Consider the following 22,472-nt stretch of genomic DNA (forward strand, 5'->3'; position numbering starts at 1 on the left):
TATGAATCATAAAGTTTCTTATGGTGAAAACATGAACTTTGACTTCAACCTTGAGTAACCTTCAAAGATGTTGAAGTTTCCGCTGTTCCTCCTCTTCCTCCTCTTCCTCCTCCTGCCCCTCCCCCCCCCCCCCCCCCCCCCCCCGTCCTCCCGCATTCGGTGCTCAGCATCAGCAGAACCGGAGGATCGGCAGAGTGATGCTGAGCGCGCAGCAGGATGTCTTCCTCCTCTTCCTCCTGCTGCTCTTCCTCCTCTCCCTTCTGCTGCTCTTCCTCCTCTTCCTGGTCCTCCTGGTCCTCCTGGTCCTGGTCCTGGTCTCGGACTCTCCTGGTGTTGCTCCTGCAGGTCCTGCTGGTGCCGCCGGTCTTCCTGCACCCGGACCCGTGCCACCTCCTGGCTCGTATCGGACACACGGTGCGCGTGGGCGCGCTCCTGCCGGCGCAGCGGGCGGCGCGCGTGCGCTTCCAGGCGGCGCTGAGCCGCGCAGCGACCAGGATGATCCGGGACCGGGACTGGGACCGGGACCGAAACAAGTTCCTGCCGTACAACTTGAGTCTGCAGCTGGTTTCCCGCCAGCCGGCCGCCGCGGACCCGCAGTCCGTGTCCCGGGTCGTGTGTCAGGGCGTGGTGGACCAGGGGGTTTCTGCCGTGCTGGCCTTCCCGCAGAGCCGGGACGAGCTGCTGCAGGTGGACTTCCTGTCCTCGGTCCTGGAGATCCCGTTCCTCAGCGTCATTGAGCACGAAGAGCTGCTGCGCACGCAGGTAGGACCCGCAGGTGGACCCGCAGGTGGACCCGCAGGTGGACCCGCAGGTGGACCCGCAGGTGGACCCGCAGGTGGACCCGCAGGTGGACCCGCAGGTGGACCCGCAGGTGGACCCGCAGGTGGACCCGCAGGTGGACCCGCAGGTGCTCCGGGTTCGTGGGCTCTGGTTTGACCTTGACCTGTTTGATGTGAAGGAGCCGGTGGAGTAAACAACAAAAACAAACAACAAACAACCAGTAGACCAGAGGCTGCTAGTTGTTGTTATTTGTTGTTGTTGTTATTTGTTGTTGTTGTTGTTGTTGGCTGAACCTTTTGATGTTTTGATGTCAATATTTGGAGGCTTTGTGAAAATAACATAAATAACATATTTTCAACAATAATGTTATTGTTGTTTACATCACTTCCTCCTACCGCTGTCTCTCTGCTATTTTACATGTGATATATATATATATATATATATATATATATATGTATATATATATATATATATATATATATATATATATATTTATATATATAAATATATATATATTTATATATATAAATATATATATATTTATATATATATATTTATATATATATATATAAATATATATATATATAAATATATATTTATATATATAAATATATATATATATTTATATATATAAATATACAAAAACAACAAAAAAGAAATGAGACATATTGTCAATTTTACAATTTCACAAAAAGTCAGGAGCCTCGGTAGAAGAACCACACAGCCACCAGACCCCTATGTATGGTTCCCCTACAGAGGAGCCTCATCTCCTTACTCTGTCTCTAAGGCCGAGCCCGACAGAGGAACCTCATCTCCTTACTCTATCTCTAAGGCCGAGCCCTACAGAGGAACCTCATCTCCTTACTCTATCTCTAAGGCCGAGCCCTACGGAGGAACCTCATCTCCTTACTCTATCTCTAAGGCCGAGCCCTACAGAGGAACCTCATCTCCTTACTCTATCTCTAAGGCCGAGCCCTACAGAGGAACCTCATCTCCTCACTCTATCTCTAAGGCCGAGCCCTACAGAGGAACCTCATCTCCTTACTCTATCTCTAAGGCTGAGCCCTACGGAGGAACCTCATCTCCTTACTCTATCTCTAAGGCTGAGCCCTACAGAGGAACCTCATCTCCTTACTCTATCTCTAAGGCTGAGCCCTACAGAGGAACCTCATCTCCTTACTCTATCTCTAAGGCTGAGCCCTACGGAGGAACCTCATCTCCTTACTCTATCTCTAAGGCCGAGCCCTACAGAGGAACCTCATCTCCTTACTCTATCTCCAAGGCCGAGCCCTACAGAGGAACCTCATCTCCTTACTCTATCTCTAAGGCTGAGCCCTACAGAGGAACCTCATCTCCTTACTCTATCTTTAAGGCTGAGCCCTACAGAGGAACCTCATCTCCTTACTCTATCTCCAAGGCCGAGCCTCCCCTAACTCTCAGACCCAGAGACTAGTTTCCATCAGCTGGTGAACTGGTTTGACGGAGACACACTTCAGTGATTAAATTGAATTGATTGACCAAATGGAACAGGAAAGATAAAGACTGAATGTCTTTCAGCAAAGCATTCTGGGAGTCGTGGTGGTCTGTGACCTCTGACCTGTTTTCATCTGATGATAAACAGACGACAATTTACAGACTGATCCCACACACACACACACACACACAGTGTGAACCAACATGCAGTGACGATGTGTTCAGGTCCTGTGGGAATAACGACACCTCACAGCTTCCAGTTTGTCATGAATTCCGTTCACGTTCATCAACACAAGAGTTTTGCTTCATTCAAAGAATATTTCTGCAACCAGACATCACGCACGCACGCACGCACACAGACGCACACACACGCACACACACACACACGCACACACACACACACACACACACACACACACACACACACACACACACACACACATACACACACACACATACACACACTGAGCCCTGAGCTGCCTTCAGGCTCTCAGACGTTAGTGAGGAACATTTCCAACTGATAACACAAATAAGACATATTTATATTCAGTATAAAACTTAAGTAGGTTACAGATGAGACTGGTATTTATTCCTGTAACATCGCACACAAGCTGAATGATAATAACACACTCATGTCTTCTTTCAAGGTCGTCCCTTCTGCAGCTGAAAAAAAACACAAACTCTCTTCCAGCACAAATATGTTTGATAGAAGTCAAGTTAGGTTGTTAACCTGTTTCCATCATGGTGATGACACGAGGACTTTTACCAGCCGGAGACACAACAGATAGAAGACCTTCAGACTGAGACACAACACATAGAAGACATTCAGACTGAGACACAACACATAGAAGACCTTCAGACTGAGACACAACACATAGAAGACCTTCAGACCGAGACACAACACATAGAAGACCTTCAGACCGAGACACAACACATAGAAGACCTTCAGACCGAGACACAACACATAGAAGACCTTCAGACCGAGACACAACACATAGAAGACCTTCAGACCGAGACACAACACATAGAAGACCTTCAGACCGAGACACAACACATAGAAGACCTTCAGACTGAGACACAACACATAGAAGATCTTCAGACATTCAGACTTCTGTTTGCTTGAAACATTTTATTTCAAACTAAAACACAAGGCAGTAGTTTTCTTTAGAAAGCTTTATTTTGAAAAGACTATTCTTTCTGTACTTTAGTAGAAATCAAAAGTACAATGAGAAGTAACTTTTCATGAGCCGTTGTTTGAGGAAACTTGTGATCATGACTCCTGAATCATTTCTGTGGTTTTGCTGTGAAAGACCTGGAAGTCTGTCAGACTTCATCTTTCTTTCATTTCTCACCCTCATTTCATTTTTATTAGGATCTCACTTCCCAGAGAGCTCTAAGTCTGCTCTCACTCTGTGGTGTTGCTGTGTAGTTGTTGTGTAGTTGTGTGGTGTTGTCTTAAATAAATCCAGTGTGACTGAGCTGCTGGATTCTCTGATGAAGTGAAACATTTATTTACTGTTTAGAAAGTCTTTGATCAGAAGAGGATTATCCTCTTCCTCTCTGCTGTCGCTCCTCTTCCTCTCTGCTGTCGCTCCTCTTCCTCTCTGCTGTCGCTCCTCTTCGACTCTGCTGTCGCTCTCTTCCTCATATATATATATATATATATATATATATATATACATATATATATATATATATATATATGTATATATATATATATATATATATGTATATATATACATATATATATATATATATATATATATATATATATACATATATATATATATATATATATATATATATATGGACTACTTCTGGGTTGTGGGTTCTGTAGTTGTGGGTTCTGTAGTTGTAGGTTCTGTAGTTGTGCGTTCTGTAGTTGTGCGTTCTGTAGTTGTAGGTTCTGTAGTTGTAGGTTCTGTAGTTGTGCGTTCTGTAGTTGTAGGTTCTGTAGTTGTAGGTTCTGTAGTTGTGCGTTCTGTAGTTGTAGGTTCTGTAGTTGTAGGTTCTGTAGTTGTGGGTTCTGTAGTTGTGGGTTAACCCTAACCTGCTTAACCCTAACCTAGTGAGGGGGGGGGGGGGGGGTCCAGACAGGCGAGGAAGCACAGAGGCTCCCGTAAAGGAGTAAAATTATTAATGTGCATTTAAAGACAATAATTTATCCAGAAGGAGAGAAGAAAGCAGAAGAGAAAAAGAAGAAAAGAAGAGGAGGAGAGGAGGAGCTCAGTGTATCCTAAGTTGCCCAACAGTGGAGGCCTATAGCAGCATACATTGTCAGTACTTTATACGACAGACTGAGCTTCTGTCAGTACTTTATACGACAGTTCTGTTATCGACGGTCGTCTCAGAGTTGTGAAACGTAACGTCACTTTTTATTTTCACCACCTCATCCAGACAGACTTAAATGCTCCACATTAGTGTGTGTGTGTGTGTGTGTGTGTGTGTGTAACAGATAATGCTGTTGGTCACGCTGTGAAACATTCTGTGGGGAACTGGCTGGCTGCCATATATCCCAGCATGCATCAGTGCTGTAATGACTGTGACCTTCAGTTAATTCAATCTTCAACAACGATCCCATACGCTGACCTTTGACCTCTTCCGGGTCTCAGACCACCTAGTGACATCAGCAAAGGGTCCGATCCCAGTAACTTGACCTAGTTTCAGATCTCTGCTGCAGGAACGTTTCATAAAGAGAGAACAGAGACCACCAGACCGGAGCGGCCTGGTGGTCTCTGTGGAGAACCGCAGTGTTCTACTGATCTGGACCTGCAGCGCGGTCCAGCTGGCTCTGGGCCCTGTGAGCTGTGATTACCTAAATGTTGGATGTAAACAGCTGGCGATTTAATGTATTCTGTGCTTGATGTGATGGATGAGAGCTGGATCAGAGCCAGCAGCGAGCAAGACTCATTGATCTGTCTGTCCTCTTCAATCAAAGCGCTTTTAGTGAGATGAACGCCTGTCTTTAGACCCACGACACACTGGAGACGTGCTCATTCTACTTCCTGTACGCGTCATGCTCATTCTACTTCCTGTACGCTTCATGCTCATTCTACTTCCTGTACGCGTCATGCTCATTCTACTTCCTGTACGCGTCATGCTCATTCTACTTCCTGTACGCGTCATGCTCATTCTACTTCCTGTACGCGTCATGCTCATTCTACTTCCTGTACGCTTCATGCTCATTCTACTTCTTGTACGCGTCATGCTCATTCTACTTCCTGTACGCTTCATGCTCATTCTACTTCCTGTACGCGTCATGCTCATTCTACTTCCTGTACGCTTCATGCTCATTCTACTTCCTGTACGCGTCATGCTCATTCTACTTCCTGTACGCTTCATGCTCATTCTACTTCCTGTACGCGTCATGCTCATTCTACTTCCTGTACGCGTCATGCTCATTCTACTTCCTGTACGCGTCATGCTCATTCTACTTCCTGTACGCTTCATGCTCATTCTACTTCTTGTACGCGTCATGCTCATTCTACTTCCTGTACGAGTCATGCTCATTCTACTTCCTGTACGCGTCATGCTCATTCTACTTCCTGTACGCGTCATGCTCATTCTACTTCCTGTACGCTTCATGCTCATTCTACTTCCTGTACGCTTCATGCTCATTCTACTTCCTGTACGCTTCATGCTCATTCTACTTCCTGTACGCGTCATGCTCATTCTACTTCCTGTACGCGTCATGCTCATTCTACTTCCTGTACGCTTCATGCTCATTCTACTTCCTGTACGCGTCATTCTCATTCTACTTCCTGTACAAGTCATGCTCATTCTACTTTCTGTACGCTTCATGCTCATTCTACTTCCTGTACGCTTCATGCTCATTCTACTTCCTGTACGCGTCATGCTCATTCTACTTCCTGTACGCTTCATGCTCATTCTACTTCCTGTACGAGTCATGCTCATTCTACTTCCTGTACGCTTCATGCTCATTCTACTTCCTGTACGCTTCATGCTCATTCTACTTCCTGTACGCTTCATGCTCATTCTACTTCCTGTACGCTTCATGCTCATTCTACTTCCTGTACATGTCATGCTCATTCTACTTCCTGTACGCTTCATGCTCATTCTACTTCTTGTACGCTTCATGCTCATTCTACTTCCTGTATACGTCATGCTCATTCTACTTCCTGTACATGTCATGCTCATTCTACTTCCTGTACGCTTCATGCTCATTCTACTTCCTGTATACGTCATGCTCATTCTACTTCCTGTACGCTTCTTGCTCATTCTACTTCCTGTATACGTCATGCTCATTCTACTTCCTGTACGCTTCTTGCTCATTCTACTTCCTGTACGCTTCATGCTCATTCTACTTCCTGTACGCTTCATGATCATTCTACTTCCTGTGTACGTCATGCTCATTCTACTTCCTGTACGCTTCATGCTCATTCTACTTCCTGTATACGTCATGCTCATTCTACTTCCTGTGTACGTCATGCTCATTCTACTTCCTGTACGCTTCATGCTCATTCTACTTCCTGTATACGTCATGCTCATTCTACTTCCTGTACGCTTCTTGCTCATTCTACTTCCTGTACGCTTCATGCTCATTCTACTTCCTGTACATGTCATGCTCATTCTACTTCCTGTATACGTCATGCTCATTCTACTTCCTGTATACGTCATGCTCATTCTACTTCCTGTACGCTTCTTGCTCATTCTACTTCCTGTACGCTTCATGCTCATTCTACTTCCTGTACATGTCATGCTCATTCTACTTCCTGTATGCGTCATGCTCATTCTACTTCCTGTACGCGTCATGCTCATTCTACTTCCTGTACGCTTCATGCTCATTCTACTTCCTGTACGCTTCATGCTCATTCTACTTCCTGTATGCATCATGCTCATTCTACTTCCTGTACGCGTCATGCTCATTCTACTTCCTGTACGCGTCATGCTCATTCTACTTCCTCTTTTCATCTTTTCATCTCTTTCCCTTTCTATATTTTATTCATATTTTATTGGATCAAATTCTTTGATGTTTTTTCAGTCAGTTTGGAAGCTGAACTCACCTCTGCTTCATGTGACCTCTGACCTCTGCTTCATTTGACCTCTGATTCATGTGACCTCTGCTTCGTGTGACCTCTGACCTCTGCTTCATGTGACCTCTGCTTCGTGTGACCTCTGACCTCTGCTTCATGTGACCTCTTACCTCTGCTGGTGAGGACAAAGAAGGGTTAGGTTTGGTCCTGGCTCAACAGTAGACTCAGCTTTAGGGTTAGTCCTGGCTTACCAGTAGACTCAGCTTTAGGGTTAGTCCTGGCTCAACAGTAGACTCAGCCTTAGGGTTAGTCCTCGCTCAACAGTAGACTCAGCTTTAGGGTTAGTCCTGGCTCAACAGTAGACTCAGCTTTAGGGTTAGTCCTGGCTCAACAGTAGACTCAGCTTTAGGGTTAGTCCTGGCTCAACAGTAGACTCAGCTTTAGGGTTAGTCCTGGCTCACCAGTAGACTCAGCTTTAGGGTTAGTCCTGGCTCACCAGTAGACTCAGCTTTAGGGTTAGTCCTGGCTCAACAGTAGACTCAGCTTTAGGGTTAGTCCTGGCTCAACAGTAGACTCAGCTTTAGGGTTAGTCCTGGCTCAACAGTAGACTCAGCTTTAGGATTAGTCCTGGCTCAACAGTAGACTCAGCTTTAGGGTTAGTCCTGGCTCAACAGTAGACTCAGCTTTAGGGTTAGTCCTGGCTCAACAGTAGACTCAGCTTTACATCCATCAGAGTGCGATGTCAGGAGGTTTTGTCTGAACCAACACGATGTTTTTCTGCTGTTGGTGGATTCAGGTCACGAGGAAACGTTGAGTGTATTGTTTGTGAGGATTGAGAACATGAATCCAATCAACAACAGGAAGTGACCCTTTGACACGCAGGATTATTGTTTTAGGTTTATCTTGTTTGAAACACGAGTTCTGCTTCAGTCAGTGATCTCTGATGTTTCCCAGCATGCCGTGGGACAGACAGACTTATATTCAGCTGCGTTGAGCAAAACCAGTAACGAAGAATCAGCTGCTTTTCATTTTATCCTCAGGAAACCGTTAGAACAGATATCACCTGAGAGGGTGAGAGGGTGAGAGGGTGAGGACGCTCATCCTCTCACCAGCTCATCCACGACACAGAAGGAATACAAGAGTCACCCGACAGCCATAGCTCAGCAGCTCCTCCTGCAGAAGAAGAACAAGGAGAAGAAGGAGAACAAGAACAAGGAGGAGAGGAAGAAGGAGGAGGAGAAGAACAAGAACAAGAAGGAGGAGAGGAAGAGGAAGAAGGAGGAGGAGGAGAACAAGAACAAGAAGGAGGAGAGGAAGAGGAAGGAGGAGGAGGAGAACAAGAACAAGAAGGAGAAGAACAAGAACAAGAAGGAGGAGAGGAAGAGGAAGAAGGAGGAGAACAAGAACAAGAAGGAGGAGAGGAAGAGGAAGAGGAGAACAAGAACAAGAAGGAGAAGAACAAGAACAATAAGGAGGAGAGGAAGAGGAAGAAGTAGGAGAACAAGAACAAGAAGGAGGAGAGGAAGAGGAAGAAGGAGGAGAACAAGAACAAGAAGGAGGAGAGGAAGAGGAAGGAGGAGGAGAACAAGAACAAGAAGGAGGAGAGGAAGAGGAAGGAGGAGGAGAAGAGGGTGAAGCGGCTCCATTTTTCCTCTCCGCTTCAAATACAAAATGTTAACACAACGTGTCTTAATGAAACCATGGTTCTCTGTTGGTTCTGTGATGGTTCTCTGTTGGTTCTCTGATGGTTCTCTGTTGGTTCTGTGATGGTTCTCTGTTGGTTCTCTGATGGTTCTCTGTTGGTTCTGTGATGGTTCTCTGATGGTTCTCTGTTGGTTCTCTGATGGTTCTCTGTTGGTTCTCTGATGGTTCTCTGTTGGTTCTGTTGGTTCTCTGATGGTTCTCTGTTGGTTCTGTTGGTTCTCTGATGGTTCTCTGTTGGTTCTGTGATGGTTCTCTGTTGGTTCTCTGTTGGTTCTCTGATGGTTCTCTGTTGGTTCTCTGATGGTTCTCTGTTGGTTCTCTGTTGGTTCTCTGATGGTTCTCTTTTGGTTCTCTGATGGTTCTCTGTTGGTTCTGTGATGGTTCTCTGTTGGTTCTCTGTTGGTTCTCTGATGGTTCTCTGATGGTTCTCTGTTGGTTCTCTGATGGTTCTGTGATGGTTCTCTGTTGGTTCTCTGTTGGTTCTGTGATGGTTCTCTGTTGGTTCTCTGTTGGTTCTCTGATGGTTCGCTGATGGTTCTCTGTTGGTTCTGTGATGGTTCTCTGTTGGTTCTCTGTTGGTTCTGTGATGGTTCTCTGTTGGTTCTCTGTTGGTTCTGTGATGGTTCTCTGTTGGTTCTCTGTTGGTTCTCTGATGGTTCTCTTTTGGTTCTCTGATGGTTCTCTGTTGGTTCTGTGATGGTTCTCTGTTGGTTCTCTGTTGGTTCTCTGATGGTTCTCTGATGGTTCTCTGTTGGTTCTCTGATGGTTCTGTGATGGTTCTCTGTTGGTTCTCTGTTGGTTCTGTGATGGTTCTCTGTTGGTTCTCTGTTGGTTCTCTGATGGTTCGCTGATGGTTCTCTGTTGGTTCTGTGATGGTTCTCTGTTGGTTCTCTGTTGGTTCTGTGATGGTTCTCTGTTGGTTCTCTGTTGGTTCTGTGATGGTTCTCTGATGGTTCTCTGTTGGTTCTCTGTTGGTTCTGTGATGGTTCTCTGTTGGTTCTCTGTTGGTTCTCTGATGGTTCTCTGTTGGTTCTCTGTTGGTTCTCTGATGGTTCTCTTATGGTTCTGTTGGTTCTCTGATCTTTCTCTGATGGTTTTCTGTTGGTTCTCTGTTGGTTCTCTGTTGGTTCTCCGATCTTTCTCTGTTGGTTCTTTGATGGTTCTCTGTTGGTTCTCTGTTGGTTCTCTGATGGTTCTCTGTCGGTTCTCTGTCGGTTCTCTGATGGTTCTCTGTTGGTTCTCTGTTGGTTCTCTGTTGGTTCTCTGTTGGTTCTCTGATCTTTCTCTGATCTTTCTCTGTTGGTTCTTTTATCTGATGTTCTCTTTAATTTTTAATTAATGGTTCTTTGGGTTTGTGGAACGTTCCAGACGCCAGACGGTTCACATCTTAAGTGACATCTGATGATTTGTTCTAATATGTTGTTCTCCTTCTGGTTCTCTTCCTGGTCGCGCACAGAACCGGTTTCACCTGCAGATGGCGATGGGCGTTCCAGAGTCCGGTCTGTCCGACCTGTTGCTGACGGTTCTGCAGCGTTCCGGCTGGAAGGAGGGTACCGTGGTCCTGTGTCGCGGCTGGGAGGAGGCCCGGGGTCTCCTGCGGCTGCTGGACAGCGGCAGTTGGAGCGGTGCATCATGGGACGGCGGCGGCGTCACCTGGCACGTGCGCGCCCTCCTGAACCTGACGCAGGCGGCGCACGACGACACTCAGATCCACGACTTCCTCTCCCGACACTTCCGGCAGAAGCGGCCCTCGCCGGCGGCGGTGCTGCTGTTCGGAGCGGACCCCCAGTGCGCGGCGGCGGTGCTGCGCGGCGCTCAGGCCCTCGGCCTCACGTTACCCATGGTGCACTGGGTGCTGGGCCAGCCGCTCAGCCCCGACGCGCTACACGCCATCGGGCTGCCGCTCGGCCTGCTGGCCTACGGCGAGGTGGAGAGGAAGCCGCTGGACTTCTACGTCAGCGACGCCCTGCAGCTCGTCACCAGGGCCATCGGCGCCGCCACCCTGGTGAGACCGGACCTGGCGCTGATCCAGAACACGGTGGACTGCTACGACGGACCCAACAACCACCAGGTGGCGTCCTCCGGAGAGTACCTGTCCAGGTGAGAGCACCCGCTGACTGCACAGCAAAGAGTGCTGAGAAACATCAAAAATAATTCTGTTATTTAACCATCAAATATCTCACTGCCCTCAAGTGATGAGTGTTACTGTGCCACAGCAGATTCTACTCACAATCACTGCTTCCTGTCGCTCATCTAGTGCTTCCTGTCGCTCATCTAGTGCTTCCTGTCGCTCATCTAGTGCTACCTGTCGCTCATCTAGTGCTTCCTGTTGCACTGGAAGAGCAACAGGAAGCACTAGATGAGGGAACGCTGAGGTCTGCAGCAGTCAGTGTCTGAAGGTCTGCCAGCAGCAGGAAATAAGCAGCAGGGTTGAGGAGGATTAAAGGTTTAACTGCTGCATTCAGTTAAGTGACAGAAAAGATCAAACACATTCACAGGAAATGAAATTACACTCAGACTGAGAGATAAAGAACCTCAGAGGACGGATTATCAACTGCAGCGAGAGAGAAGAACAAAAGAAATGGAAGCCAGCGTGAGGACAAACATCAGTGTGTGAAGTCAGATCACAGACTCGTCACACTGTGAAAATCATCTCCTCCGTTCCCGACAGAAGCTTCCTGGAGCAGGAAGACTCGAATGGAGGTTTCTCTGTGCTTTTTGTTGGTCAGTGCTCCTCTGAAGCTGTCAGAACGTCCCGTTCCTTCACTGAACCGATCTGTTCCCAGGATGAGGCCGTAATCATTCACGGCACCTTTGTTTTTTACCTGTGTATCTAGTTTCCACTGACATGGTGGAACATCCCCTTGTTTTACTGTTCATACGAATAAATCTATCTAATAAGAAGAAAAAGGTTCAACCAGGTTCTGTTGGTTCAATCACAAGATGATTTAGCGGTTCATCAGGATATCTGGATCTCTCTAAAACACCTTTAGAGTCTCGTCACACCTGCTGCTATTTGTTTTCTGTCTTTTCTTGTTTTTCTGCCCTACAGGTTCCTGTCCAACACGTCTTTCTCCGGTCTCACAGGTCCAGTCCGAGTCCACCAGAACAGGTCTCAGGTCCTCACCTCGCAGCGGTTCCACATCTGGAGCTTACGACGGGACGCGCTGGGCCAGCCCACCTGGGTGACGGTGGGCAGTTGGGAAGGAGGCCGGCTGCAGGTGGAGGACCAGGAAGTCTGGCAGGGAGCCAAACCCCGCCAAAATACCGATGGCATGAACGAGAGAACGAGGGGCCGCTGGAAGCCGGGGATGCCGGTGGTGGGGAGCCGGGTTCGGGTGGTGACTCTGGTGGAACATCCCTTCGTTTTCACGCGGGACGTGGACGAGGAAGGCACCTGCCCGGCCGGGCAGTACTGCCTGGACGCCAGCACCAACAGCTCGGAAGCTCTGGAGAGGTTCTTCAGGGAGGTGGCGGGCGGGAACAGCAGCTTCCTGCCAGCAGAGCACAGCAAGTGCTGCTACGGGTACTGCGTCGACCTGCTGGAGAAGCTGTCCGAGGACCTGGGCTTCCAGTTCGACCTTTACATCGTAGGAGACGGGAAGTACGGAGCGTGGAAGGGGGGGCGCTGGACCGGCCTCGTGGGGGATCTTCTGAACGGACTGGCGGACATGGCCGTGACGTCCTTCAGCATTAACTCGGCCCGGAGCCGGGTGATCGACTTCACCTCGCCCTTCTTCTCCACCAGCCTGGGCATTCTGGTGCGCAGCAAGGACACGGCGGCCCCCATCGGAGCCTTCATGTGGCCCCTGCACTGGTCCATGTGGGTGGGCATCTTCGTGGCGCTGCACATCACCGCCCTCTTCCTCACACTGTACGAGTGGAAGAGTCCGTACGGCATGACGCCTCACGGCCGCAACAGGACCAGAGTGTTCTCGTACTCGTCGGCGCTCAACCTGTGCTACGCCATCCTGTTCGGGCGCACCGTCTCCTCCAAGACGCCCAAGTGCTGGACGGGTCGCTTCGTCATGAACCTGTGGGCCATCTTCTGCCTGCTGGTGCTGTCCAGCTACACCGCCAACCTGGCCGCCGTCATGGTGGGAGAGAAGACCTTCGAGGAGGTGTCGGGCGTCCACGACGCCAAGGTGAGTGCAGCAGAGTCCTTAAAGGACTTCCTTCAGCCTGTAGCTTGTGTGTGTGTGTGTGTGTGTGTGTGTGTGTGTGTGTGTGTATCAGAGAGTGTGTGCATTAGCTCGACCTTCGATATATATGCATATCTGTTCTTCGTTGGTGTCAGCTGCATCACCCGTCTCAGGGCTTCCGCTTTGGGACGGTGAGGGAGAGCAGTGCAGAGGATTACATGAAGAAGAGCTTCCCTGAGATGCACGAGTACATGAGGCGCTTCAACGAGCCCACGACACCCGAGGGCGTCAACACCCTCAAGTAAGAGACCTGAGACTACGTTGCTCAATGTTTCTGTCTTTAGTTGCTGTGTTAACCATGTTGCTCTGGTTGCTCTGTGTTGAAGGACAGATCCCCCCCAGCTGGACGCCTTCATCATGGACAAAGCTCTGCTGGACTACGAGGTTTCCATTGACGCCGACTGTAAACTGGCAACGGTCGGGAAACCGTTTGCGATTGAAGGTGAGACATTGCTGTGAGACGTTGCTGTGAGACATTGCTGTGAGACGTTGCTTCTTGGTTTTCCTCTCAGGTCCGTCAGCCTTTTATTGAAAATGTTTCATGAAGTTTCATCATTGGCTTCCAGACAGCCATGATCCATGGAAACTTGAGGCAAGGAAGCACAGAGGCTCTTGGAAAGGAGTAGAGTTAGTAATGTGCATTGAAAGACAATAACTTATTCAGAAGAAAGGAGAGGGGAGATGAGAAAAGAAAGAAGAAGAGGAAAGGGAGCTCAGTGTATCCTAAGATGCCCCCAGCAGTCTAGGTCTATAGCAGCATATCTCGAGGCTGGAGCAGGACTCACCTGAGCCAGTCCTAACTATAAGCTCTATCAAAGAGGAAAGTCTTAAGTCTACTCTTAAATGAGGTGACCGTGTCTGCCCCTCTGACTGAAAGTGGAAGCTTATTCCACAGAAGAGGAGCTTGATAACTGAAGGCAGTAGCCCCAACCTATTATTAAGACTCTGGGAACCACAAGTAACCCTGCGTTCAATGAACGTAACTCTCTAGTGGGTAATATGGTACTATGATCTCTCTTGTGGGGTAATATGGTACTATGATCTCTCTAGTGGGGTAATATGGTACTATGATCTCTCTAGTGGGGTAACATGGTACTATGATCTCTCTAGTGGGTAATATGGTACTATGATCTCTCTAGTGGGGTAACATGGTACTATGATCTCTCTAGTGGGGTAATATGGTACTATGATCTCTCTAGTGGGTAATATGGTACTATGATCTCTCTAGTGGGGTAACATGGTACTATGATCTCTCTAGTGGGGTAATATGGTACTATGATCTCTCTAGTGGGGTAATATAGTACTATGATCTCTCTAGTGGGGTAATATGGTACTATGATCTCTCTAGTGGGGTAATATGGTACTATGATCTCTCTAGTGGGTAATATGGTACTATGATCTCTCTAGTGGGGTAACATGGTACTATGATCTCTCTAGTGGGGTAATATGGTACTATGATCTCTCTAGTGGGGTAATATAGTACTATGATCTCTCTAGTGGGGTAATATGGTACTATGATCTCTCTAGTGGGGTAATATAGTACTATGATCTCTCTAGTGGGGTAACATGGTACTAAGATCTCTCTAGTGGGGTAATATGGTACTATGATCTCTCTAGTGGGGTAATATGGTACTATGATCTCTCTAGTGGGTAATATGGTACTATGATCTCTCTAGTGGGTAATATGGTACTATGATCTCTCTAGTGGGGTAATATGGTACTATGATCTCTCTAGTGGGGTAATATAGTACTATGATCTCTCTAGTGGGTAATATGGTACTATGATCTCTCTTGTGGGGTAATATGGTACTATGATCTCTCTAGTGGGGTAATATGGTACTATGATCTCTCTAGTGGGGTAACATGGTACTATGATCTCTCTAGTGGGTAATATGGTACTATGATCTCTCTAGTGGGGTAACATGGTACTATGATCTCTCTAGTGGGGTAATATGGTACTATGATCTCTCTAGTGGGTAATATGGTACTATGATCTCTCTAGTGGGGTAACATGGTACTATGATCTCTCTAGTGGGGTAATATGGTACTATGATCTCTCTAGTGGGGTAATATAGTACTATGATCTCTCTAGTGGGGTAATATGGTACTATGATCTCTCTAGTGGGGTAATATAGTACTATGATCTCTCTAGTGGGGTAACATGGTACTAAGATCTCTCTAGTGGGGTAATATGGTACTATGATCTCTCTAGTGGGTAATATGGTACTATGATCTCTCTAGTGGGTAATATGGTACTATGATCTCTCTAGTGGGGTAATATGGTACTATGATCTCTCTAGTGGGGTAATATGGTACTATGATCTCTCTAGTGGGTAATATGGTACTATGATCTCTCTAGTGGGGTAATATGGTACTATGATCTCTCTAGTGGGGTAATATGGTACTATGATCTCTCTAGTGGGGTAATATAGTACTATGATCTCTCTAGTGGGGTAACATGGTACTATGATCTCTCTAGTGGGGTAATATGGTACTATGATCTCTCTGGTGGGGTAATATGGTACTATGATCTCTCTAGTGGGTAATATGGTACTATGATCTCTCTAGTGGGGTAATATGGTACTATGATCTCTCTAGTGGGGTAACATGGTACTATGATCTCTCTAGTGGGGTAACATGGTACTATGATCTCTCTAGTGGGGTAACATGGTACTATGATCTCTCTAGTGGGGTAATATGGTACTATGATCTCTCTAGTGGGGTAATATAGTACTATGATCTCTCTAGTGGGGTAATATAGTACTATGATCTCTCTAGTGGGGTAATATAGTACTATGATCTCTCTAGTGGGGTAATATGGCACTATAAGCTCCTTAAGATCTAATGGTGCATTACCAGTTAAGGCTTTATAGGTGAGGAGCAGGATTTTAAATATAATTCTAACTCTTACAGGAAAACAGTGGAGAGCAGCTAATACAGGAGTAATGTGATCTCTCTTCCTAGTCCTCGTTAGTACACGAGCTGCAGCATTTACAGTAATCCTGCTACTTTCCGTGCCTGTCTGTTTCTGTTGGGTTGTCTGTCAATCACAGATCATGCTACCTGTGTGTTTATCTATTACAGAGATGTGTCGGGCAGTACTCTCTACGCTCGCAGGATTTTTTAATGCTCACTGTCCCAAAGGCCAGAACAGAAATGGGAAAGAGGGCTTTTGTGTACTCTGCCCCCTAAACATGGAATATGTTGCAGAATGTTTTAAAACTCAAAGAATTGATAACACTGACTGCTTTTACATCTCAAATCAAATAAATTGAGGCTGGTTTACAAGCATGTAAATGTTTCCTGAATTGACTCATTACGTCACTGTCTCTTAGTTTTTAGTTCTTTTAGCTCGTCTTCTGTGTTTTTTGTCTGTAATATGTGTTTTTGATGCTGCCGCCTGTCTTGGCCAGGTCTCCCTCGAAAAAGAGATGTTTAATCTCAATGGGACTTCCTGGTTAAATAAAGGTTAAATAAATAAATAAAATAAAATCACCTCGTCTCTTGTTCCAGATTTCTCCCTCCGTGTTTGCCGCCCTCTCGTTTGATTGCAAGCCCCGCCCTCATTGTTTCCACCTGTGCATTTAGTCTCCCTGTCCTGTGTTTCTGATGTTTTTTTGATGTCCGTGAGTTTTTGCCTAGTTAACCTTGTTTTTATGACCAATGACCTGGTGGGTCCTGCTCACCGTGGTACCAGTTCCCCTGATGGATCCAGTCTAGAAGTCACAAATGCGTGGATCAATGTTTCTGCATTGTTTTTCTGCATCGTGTTATGGACTCAGTCTGTTTGTTGTTTATTGTTCAGGTTATAAAATCAGTCGGTTTATTGTTCAGGTTATGGAATCGGTCTTCCTCAGAACTCCCCTCTGACCTCCAACATCTCAGACTTCATCAGCAGGTATAAATCTGAAGGCTACATGGACCTGCTGCACGACAAGTGGTACAAAGTGGTTCCATGTGGGAACCGAGTGTTCGCCGTCACAGAGGTCAGTGTCACATGATCCTCCATTAATGCTCCTCTTCAGTGTTTTCTCATTGCAAAAACTAAATTATCTGAACTCTCTGCTAATATTGGCAGAGGTCCTCTGAGCATAATATAGCAACATGATACATGTCGTTACAGCGCGAGACGTAGCTCCGCTCGACCTTTTTAAAATGGGTTTCTTTCTCCAAGGTCTCTGAGAATCATTTACTGTTTTGTTCTCTGTCAGACTCTTCAGATGGGGATCAGTCACTTCTCGGGACTGTTCGTGCTGTTGTGTGTCGGAGTGGGTGGAGCTTTGCTAACTCTGGCAGGTGAACACGGTTTTTACCAACTCGTCCTGCCACACATCCGCCGCCGACAGAACCTGAAATACTGGCTTCATACCTCACAGGTGAGACACATGAAAAACATCTGAAAAAAATGGCTGCTGCAGTCTGTGTTTACAAGAAAATACTATCAACTGACAATTAAGTAAGTTAGTAACAGGTCTGAGTAGAACGATTAGGAGAGAGTAAGTGTTGAGGTCATTGAAGAAGTTCTGAAGAGTGGTAGCCCTTTATCATGCAAGTAACCATATGTGGTCATCTTTCTAACCAAGTATTCCAATGAGTGTCCTAGAAAGGGCTGACAAGGTGCATAAGAAGTGTTAAGGTCATTGAAGAGGTTCAAAGAGGGTTAAGGAGGTGCAGACTGAGGTCTTTTTTTCCTGGCAGCAGTTCAGTCATGGTTTTTAGATTTAAATTGAGCATCTTTTTATGTCGGTTATGTGTCTTGTTATCTTGTTTCATATGGCCTGTTGTGTTTGTTCTTGTAATGTATTTTTTATGTATGAGTTTGTTGTTGTCCATGGTGACAAATGCATTTCCCCACTGGGGATGAATACAATTATCTATCTATCTATCTATCTATCTATCTCTATCTGAGGAAGTGTTGGGGCATAGAAGAAGTTCTGAGGCCCATTAGGGTGCAAAAGATCATTAAACTCTGCAAATAGAAATTAAAATTCACGGCTGTCATCTTATTTTGCTGAACCGCTAATCTCTTTTTCGGTTGTGTTTCTTGTTCCTGTTCTGTATTTGGCAGAAAATCCATCGAGCTCTGAACATGACGTATGAAGACGTGAAGCGGCAGCGAGCCGAGAAAGAGAAAAGGTTTGTCTCATAGGATTAGGCTGGAATCAACTATCGTACAGTGATTGAACTAAATGGGTTAAGATCATTGGTCACAAAGGTGAGGTCAACGTGGCGATCCACAAAATAACCTCGATTTGAAGGTACACGTGTTTTTGAGCTCTTAAGCGTATAACCAGCTTCTTAAAACTTATTATTGTACACACCGCTGTTTCCAAGTTAAAGAATGTCCTGTAACTCTGTTTCTGTTCAGCTGTAACCTACAGAAGCCGCCGCCCCCTTCTGGCCCCCTGCCGGCCCCAGGAGCCTCGGCCAAGTGGAACAATGAGGCCAGTAAGGATGCTGCCGCCACCGCCGCTGCTAAGGACGCCCGAGACTTCAAACAAGTCCACTTTAACCTGGAGACCCTCAACACCCGCCGCCTGCTTGCTCGCATGGCCACTTCTGAAGCCAAGGGAGGCGGGGCCAAGCCTGAAGGGCGGGGACTAGCCAAGCCAAAGGCGGGGCCAAACAGCAAACTGTGCGAGAACGGAGGACCGGTGGTTTCCTTTGCTAGCCTGCTCCTTCCCCGACCCTCGTCATCCTCCTCTGCTTCCTCCTCTGTCCAACCTGATACCTCTGCACCCCCCTCTGTTGCTGTAGCCCCTCCCTCTGTTGCTGTAGCCCCGCCCCCTGCAGCGGTGGCTCCACCCCTGCCCGGTGAGCTGCAGGAACTGCAGGAACAGATCCACCAGATGAGGGAGAAGCTGAGGACGGCTCTCGCCAGGAGGGCAGAGATCCAGACCACTCTAGCCCAACCTGTCCCCACAGGACCCAACCCATCTGCATTGACTACACCGACCACGCCAACAACAACAACAGCAGAAGCCACGCCCAGCGCCACGCCCAGCGCCACGCCCAGCGCCACGCCCAGCGCCACGCCCGTCCTCATGACATCCTTCCCTGCCAACACGAAGTGTGTGACGACCATGACGGACCCACCTCACAAAGTCCTGTCCAAAGTCCGGCCCCTTCACAGCAGAATGACCTATCTGAGGTGATGCTGTCTGCACAGGTCACATGACTCTCTATACACAGCGGCCATTTTAAACTGCTGAAAGGGTTTTACATTTAAATGCCAAAGTTAACAAATTAACTCAGACATGACAATCAGGCCACAAGGAGGTCATTAATAAGTACCAGTACTTCTATATTGGTAGAGTTTCATGCATGGAGAGACTTAGAACCACAATAAGACCTTTAGCTTTTTGTTCATGTTCACATTATCAGACTGATATTAATCATCTTGTTAGGGACTTCAACAGGAGAGGCTGATGTTACTGTATGATGAATAAAATCACATGTATGATATTTACTAGATTTTATTGATAGATAATTGAATGAACTGTCAAATATTTAAAAAATATATATTTAAATTGTTTAACATAGTTAATTAACTAAAAAGCATTAAAAAGAATTATAGAATATTCTATGAATGTATTTATTGTTTCAACCCAAATTTGGGTAACATGAAGTCCTTGGTATAAAAAAAAACACACCAGAAGGTGCAACACTTCATATATTCTGATCCATTAATCTGAATTCATGACTCATGTAAACCTGTTAAATAGCTGAATGCATAATTATAGAACTTAAATTTCGACAAGCTGCTGAAAATATTTGAGAATCCCAATTTATCCTAAATATTTTGGCAAAGGAATTGATAGTTTGAGGGCTAAATAATAATTCATAGGGAGTTTCAAGTAAGCTTTACGTGGTCACGGCCGGTGAGAGACGTTGCAAAGTAAAATGTCCCTTTACAGACATTTTATCTAAATAAGGAGCCAGAGAGGACCCTAAATTGAGCCCTGGTGTGCACCAATAAACTAATTTTTCACCAGATTTTTTACACTATTCATGATTCCTTTCTTCACAATATACAGATGTGCCAACGATATGCTTTAAAATAACCCTGACATGTACTTTTTATGTGTGACGAGTTACCTGATACAGTTTAATGTTTCTGCTTGATAAAGCAGTCTGTGGATCCGGTTCAGTTCAGATGAAACCATTTACATTGATGAGTAAACGCTGATCAGTTTAAAATAGCCGTTGTGACTCTAACGAGGACCCTTTCAGGATTTTTTTTAAGAAATCAGACTTCCTGTGAGGCTGAAGGCAGCAGTTCACCAACAAACAGAAGAAACTACAGCCAGTGAACGCACCACCAAACAAAATCAGCTTTTGTAATCAGACGACCCTCAGAGCAGAACTTCCATTCACGAACCGATGCAACAGAGTAAAAAGTGACTCCACTTCCTCTCCCATGGGAAAGATTCAGGTTTACAAACGGGAAGCTACACTTCTTAGTTAAGGTGCAAATCCAACTTGACCAAATGTGTTTTTATCTGCAGTTAAAATGACGAGCTGTGTGTCTTTATTTAATGCTATTTAGTGCACTTGAAGGGATGTTTCTATTAAAACTGTCATTTTGTTGGGGCTCTCCCTGATCCATTTAAAAACAGTTTGTAATGTAAAGGCCCGCATGAGGCCACTTGCAGCCGAAGGTCAGACGCTGAAAGTCACACTAAAGGTGGCTGTGTTATGTCGTTTTATTTTTTCCATATGAAGTGTTTTGTTTCATCTTTTGTACTCATCAGATTTTGTTTTTTATTCAGTAAAACTCGTTTTTTAAAAAGGTGCTATATAAAAGTTATCACAAAAACAAAGTCTTATGATTCTTATTTGCATCAGATTTGATCCGTTTTTAAAAGAATATTCAAAGTGTTTGTCACAACCAGGGTGAGACTGGGTGACATCAGGGTGACATCAGGGTGAGACTAGGTGACATCAGGGTAAGACTAGGTGACATCAGGGTAAGACTGGGTGACATCAGGGTAAGACTAGGTGACATCAGGGTGAGACTAGGTGACATCAGGGTGAGACTAGGTGATATCAGGGTAAGACTAGGTGACATCAGGGTGAGACTAGGTGACATCAGGGTGAGACTAGGTGACATCAGGGTGATATGAGGGTGAGACTAGGTGACATCAGGGTGAGACTAGGTGACATCAGGGTGATATCAGGGTGAGACTAGGTGACATCAGGGTGAGACTAGGTGACATCAGGGTGAGACTAGGTGACATCAGGGTGAGACTAGGTGACATCAGGGTGAGACTAGGTGATATCAGGGTAAGACTAGGTGACATCAGGGTGAGACTAGGTGACATCAGGGTAAGACTGGGTGACATCAGGGTGAGACTAGGTGACATCAGGGTAAGACTGGGTGACATCAGGGTGAGACTAGGTGACATCAGGGTGAGACTAGGTGATATCAGGGTAAGACTAGGTGACATCAGGGTGAGACTAGGTGACATCAGGGTGATATGAGGGTAAGACTAGGTGACATCAGGGTGAGACTAGGTGACATCAGGGTGACATCAGGGTGAGACTAGGTGACATCAGGGTGAGACTAGGTGACATCAGGGTGATATCAGGGTAAGACTGGGTGACATCAGGGTGATATCAGGGTAAGACTGGGTGACATCAGGGTAAGACTGGGTGACAGGGTGATATCAGGGTGAGACTAGGTGATATCAGGGTGAGACTAGGTGATATCAGGGTGAGACTAGGTGATATCAGGGTGATATCAGGGTAAGACTGGGTGACATCAGGGTGAGACTAGGTGATATCAGGGTGAGACTAGGTGATATCAGGGTGATATCAGGGTGAGACTAGGTGACATCAGGGTGAGACTAGGTGATATCAGGGTGAGACTAGGTGATATCAGGGTGAGACTAGGTGACATCAGGGTGAGACTAGGTGACATCAGGGTGATATCAGGGTAAGACTGGGTGATATCAGGGTGAGACTAGGTGATATCAGGGTGAGACTAGGTGACATCAGGGTGAGACTAGGTGACATCAGGGTGAGACTAGGTGACATCAGGGTGATATCAGGGTGAGACTGGGTGACAGGGTGATATCAGGGTGAGACTAGGTGACATCAGGGTGAGACTAGGTGACATCAGGGTGATATCAGGGTGAGACTAGGTGACATCAGGGTGACATCAGGGTAAGACTGGGTGACAGGATGATATCAGGGTGAGACTAGGTGACATCAGGGTGAGACTAGGTGACATCAGGGTGATATCAGGGTAAGACTGGGTGACATCAGGGTAAGACTGGGTGACAGGGTGATATCAGGGTGAGACTAGGTGACATCA

The 22,472-nt window shown here is 46.3% G+C and overlaps 1 protein-coding gene across 1 annotated transcript; it reads left to right on the top strand.

The window, feature by feature from the left end:
• The first annotated feature begins 216 nt into the window (after positions 1–216).
• grin3bb (glutamate receptor, ionotropic, N-methyl-D-aspartate 3Bb) lies at positions 217–20,964 on the top strand. The gene is made up of 9 exons (XM_068592776.1): positions 217–762; positions 10,408–11,051; positions 12,004–13,096; positions 13,249–13,394; positions 13,480–13,595; positions 16,988–17,139; positions 17,365–17,529; positions 18,222–18,289; positions 18,522–20,964. The coding sequence occupies exons 1-9, from the start codon at positions 217–219 to the stop codon at positions 19,306–19,308; spliced, it is 3,717 nt and encodes a 1,238-aa protein (XP_068448877.1). The 3' UTR covers positions 19,309–20,964.
• Positions 20,965–22,472: the final 1,508 nt, after the last annotated feature.

This window comes from Clinocottus analis, unplaced genomic scaffold (assembly GCF_023055335.1).
Source record: "Clinocottus analis isolate CAN_PGR_092001 unplaced genomic scaffold, fCliAna1.0.p SCAF_28, whole genome shotgun sequence".
NCBI lineage: Eukaryota > Metazoa > Chordata > Actinopteri > Perciformes > Cottidae > Clinocottus > Clinocottus analis.

Excerpts from the sequence above, each read along its gene's own strand:
- grin3bb (XM_068592776.1), top strand. The coding sequence starts at position 217 with ATGTCTTCCTCCTCTTCCTCCTGCTGCTCTTCCTCCTCTCCCTTCTGC. Across the intron at positions 17,140-17,364 it reads GAGTGTTCGCCGTCACAGAG|ACTCTTCAGATGGGGATCAG; the intron begins GTCAGTGTCACA and ends GTTCTCTGTCAG. Across the intron at positions 17,530-18,221 it reads ACTGGCTTCATACCTCACAG|AAAATCCATCGAGCTCTGAA; the intron begins GTGAGACACATG and ends TGTATTTGGCAG.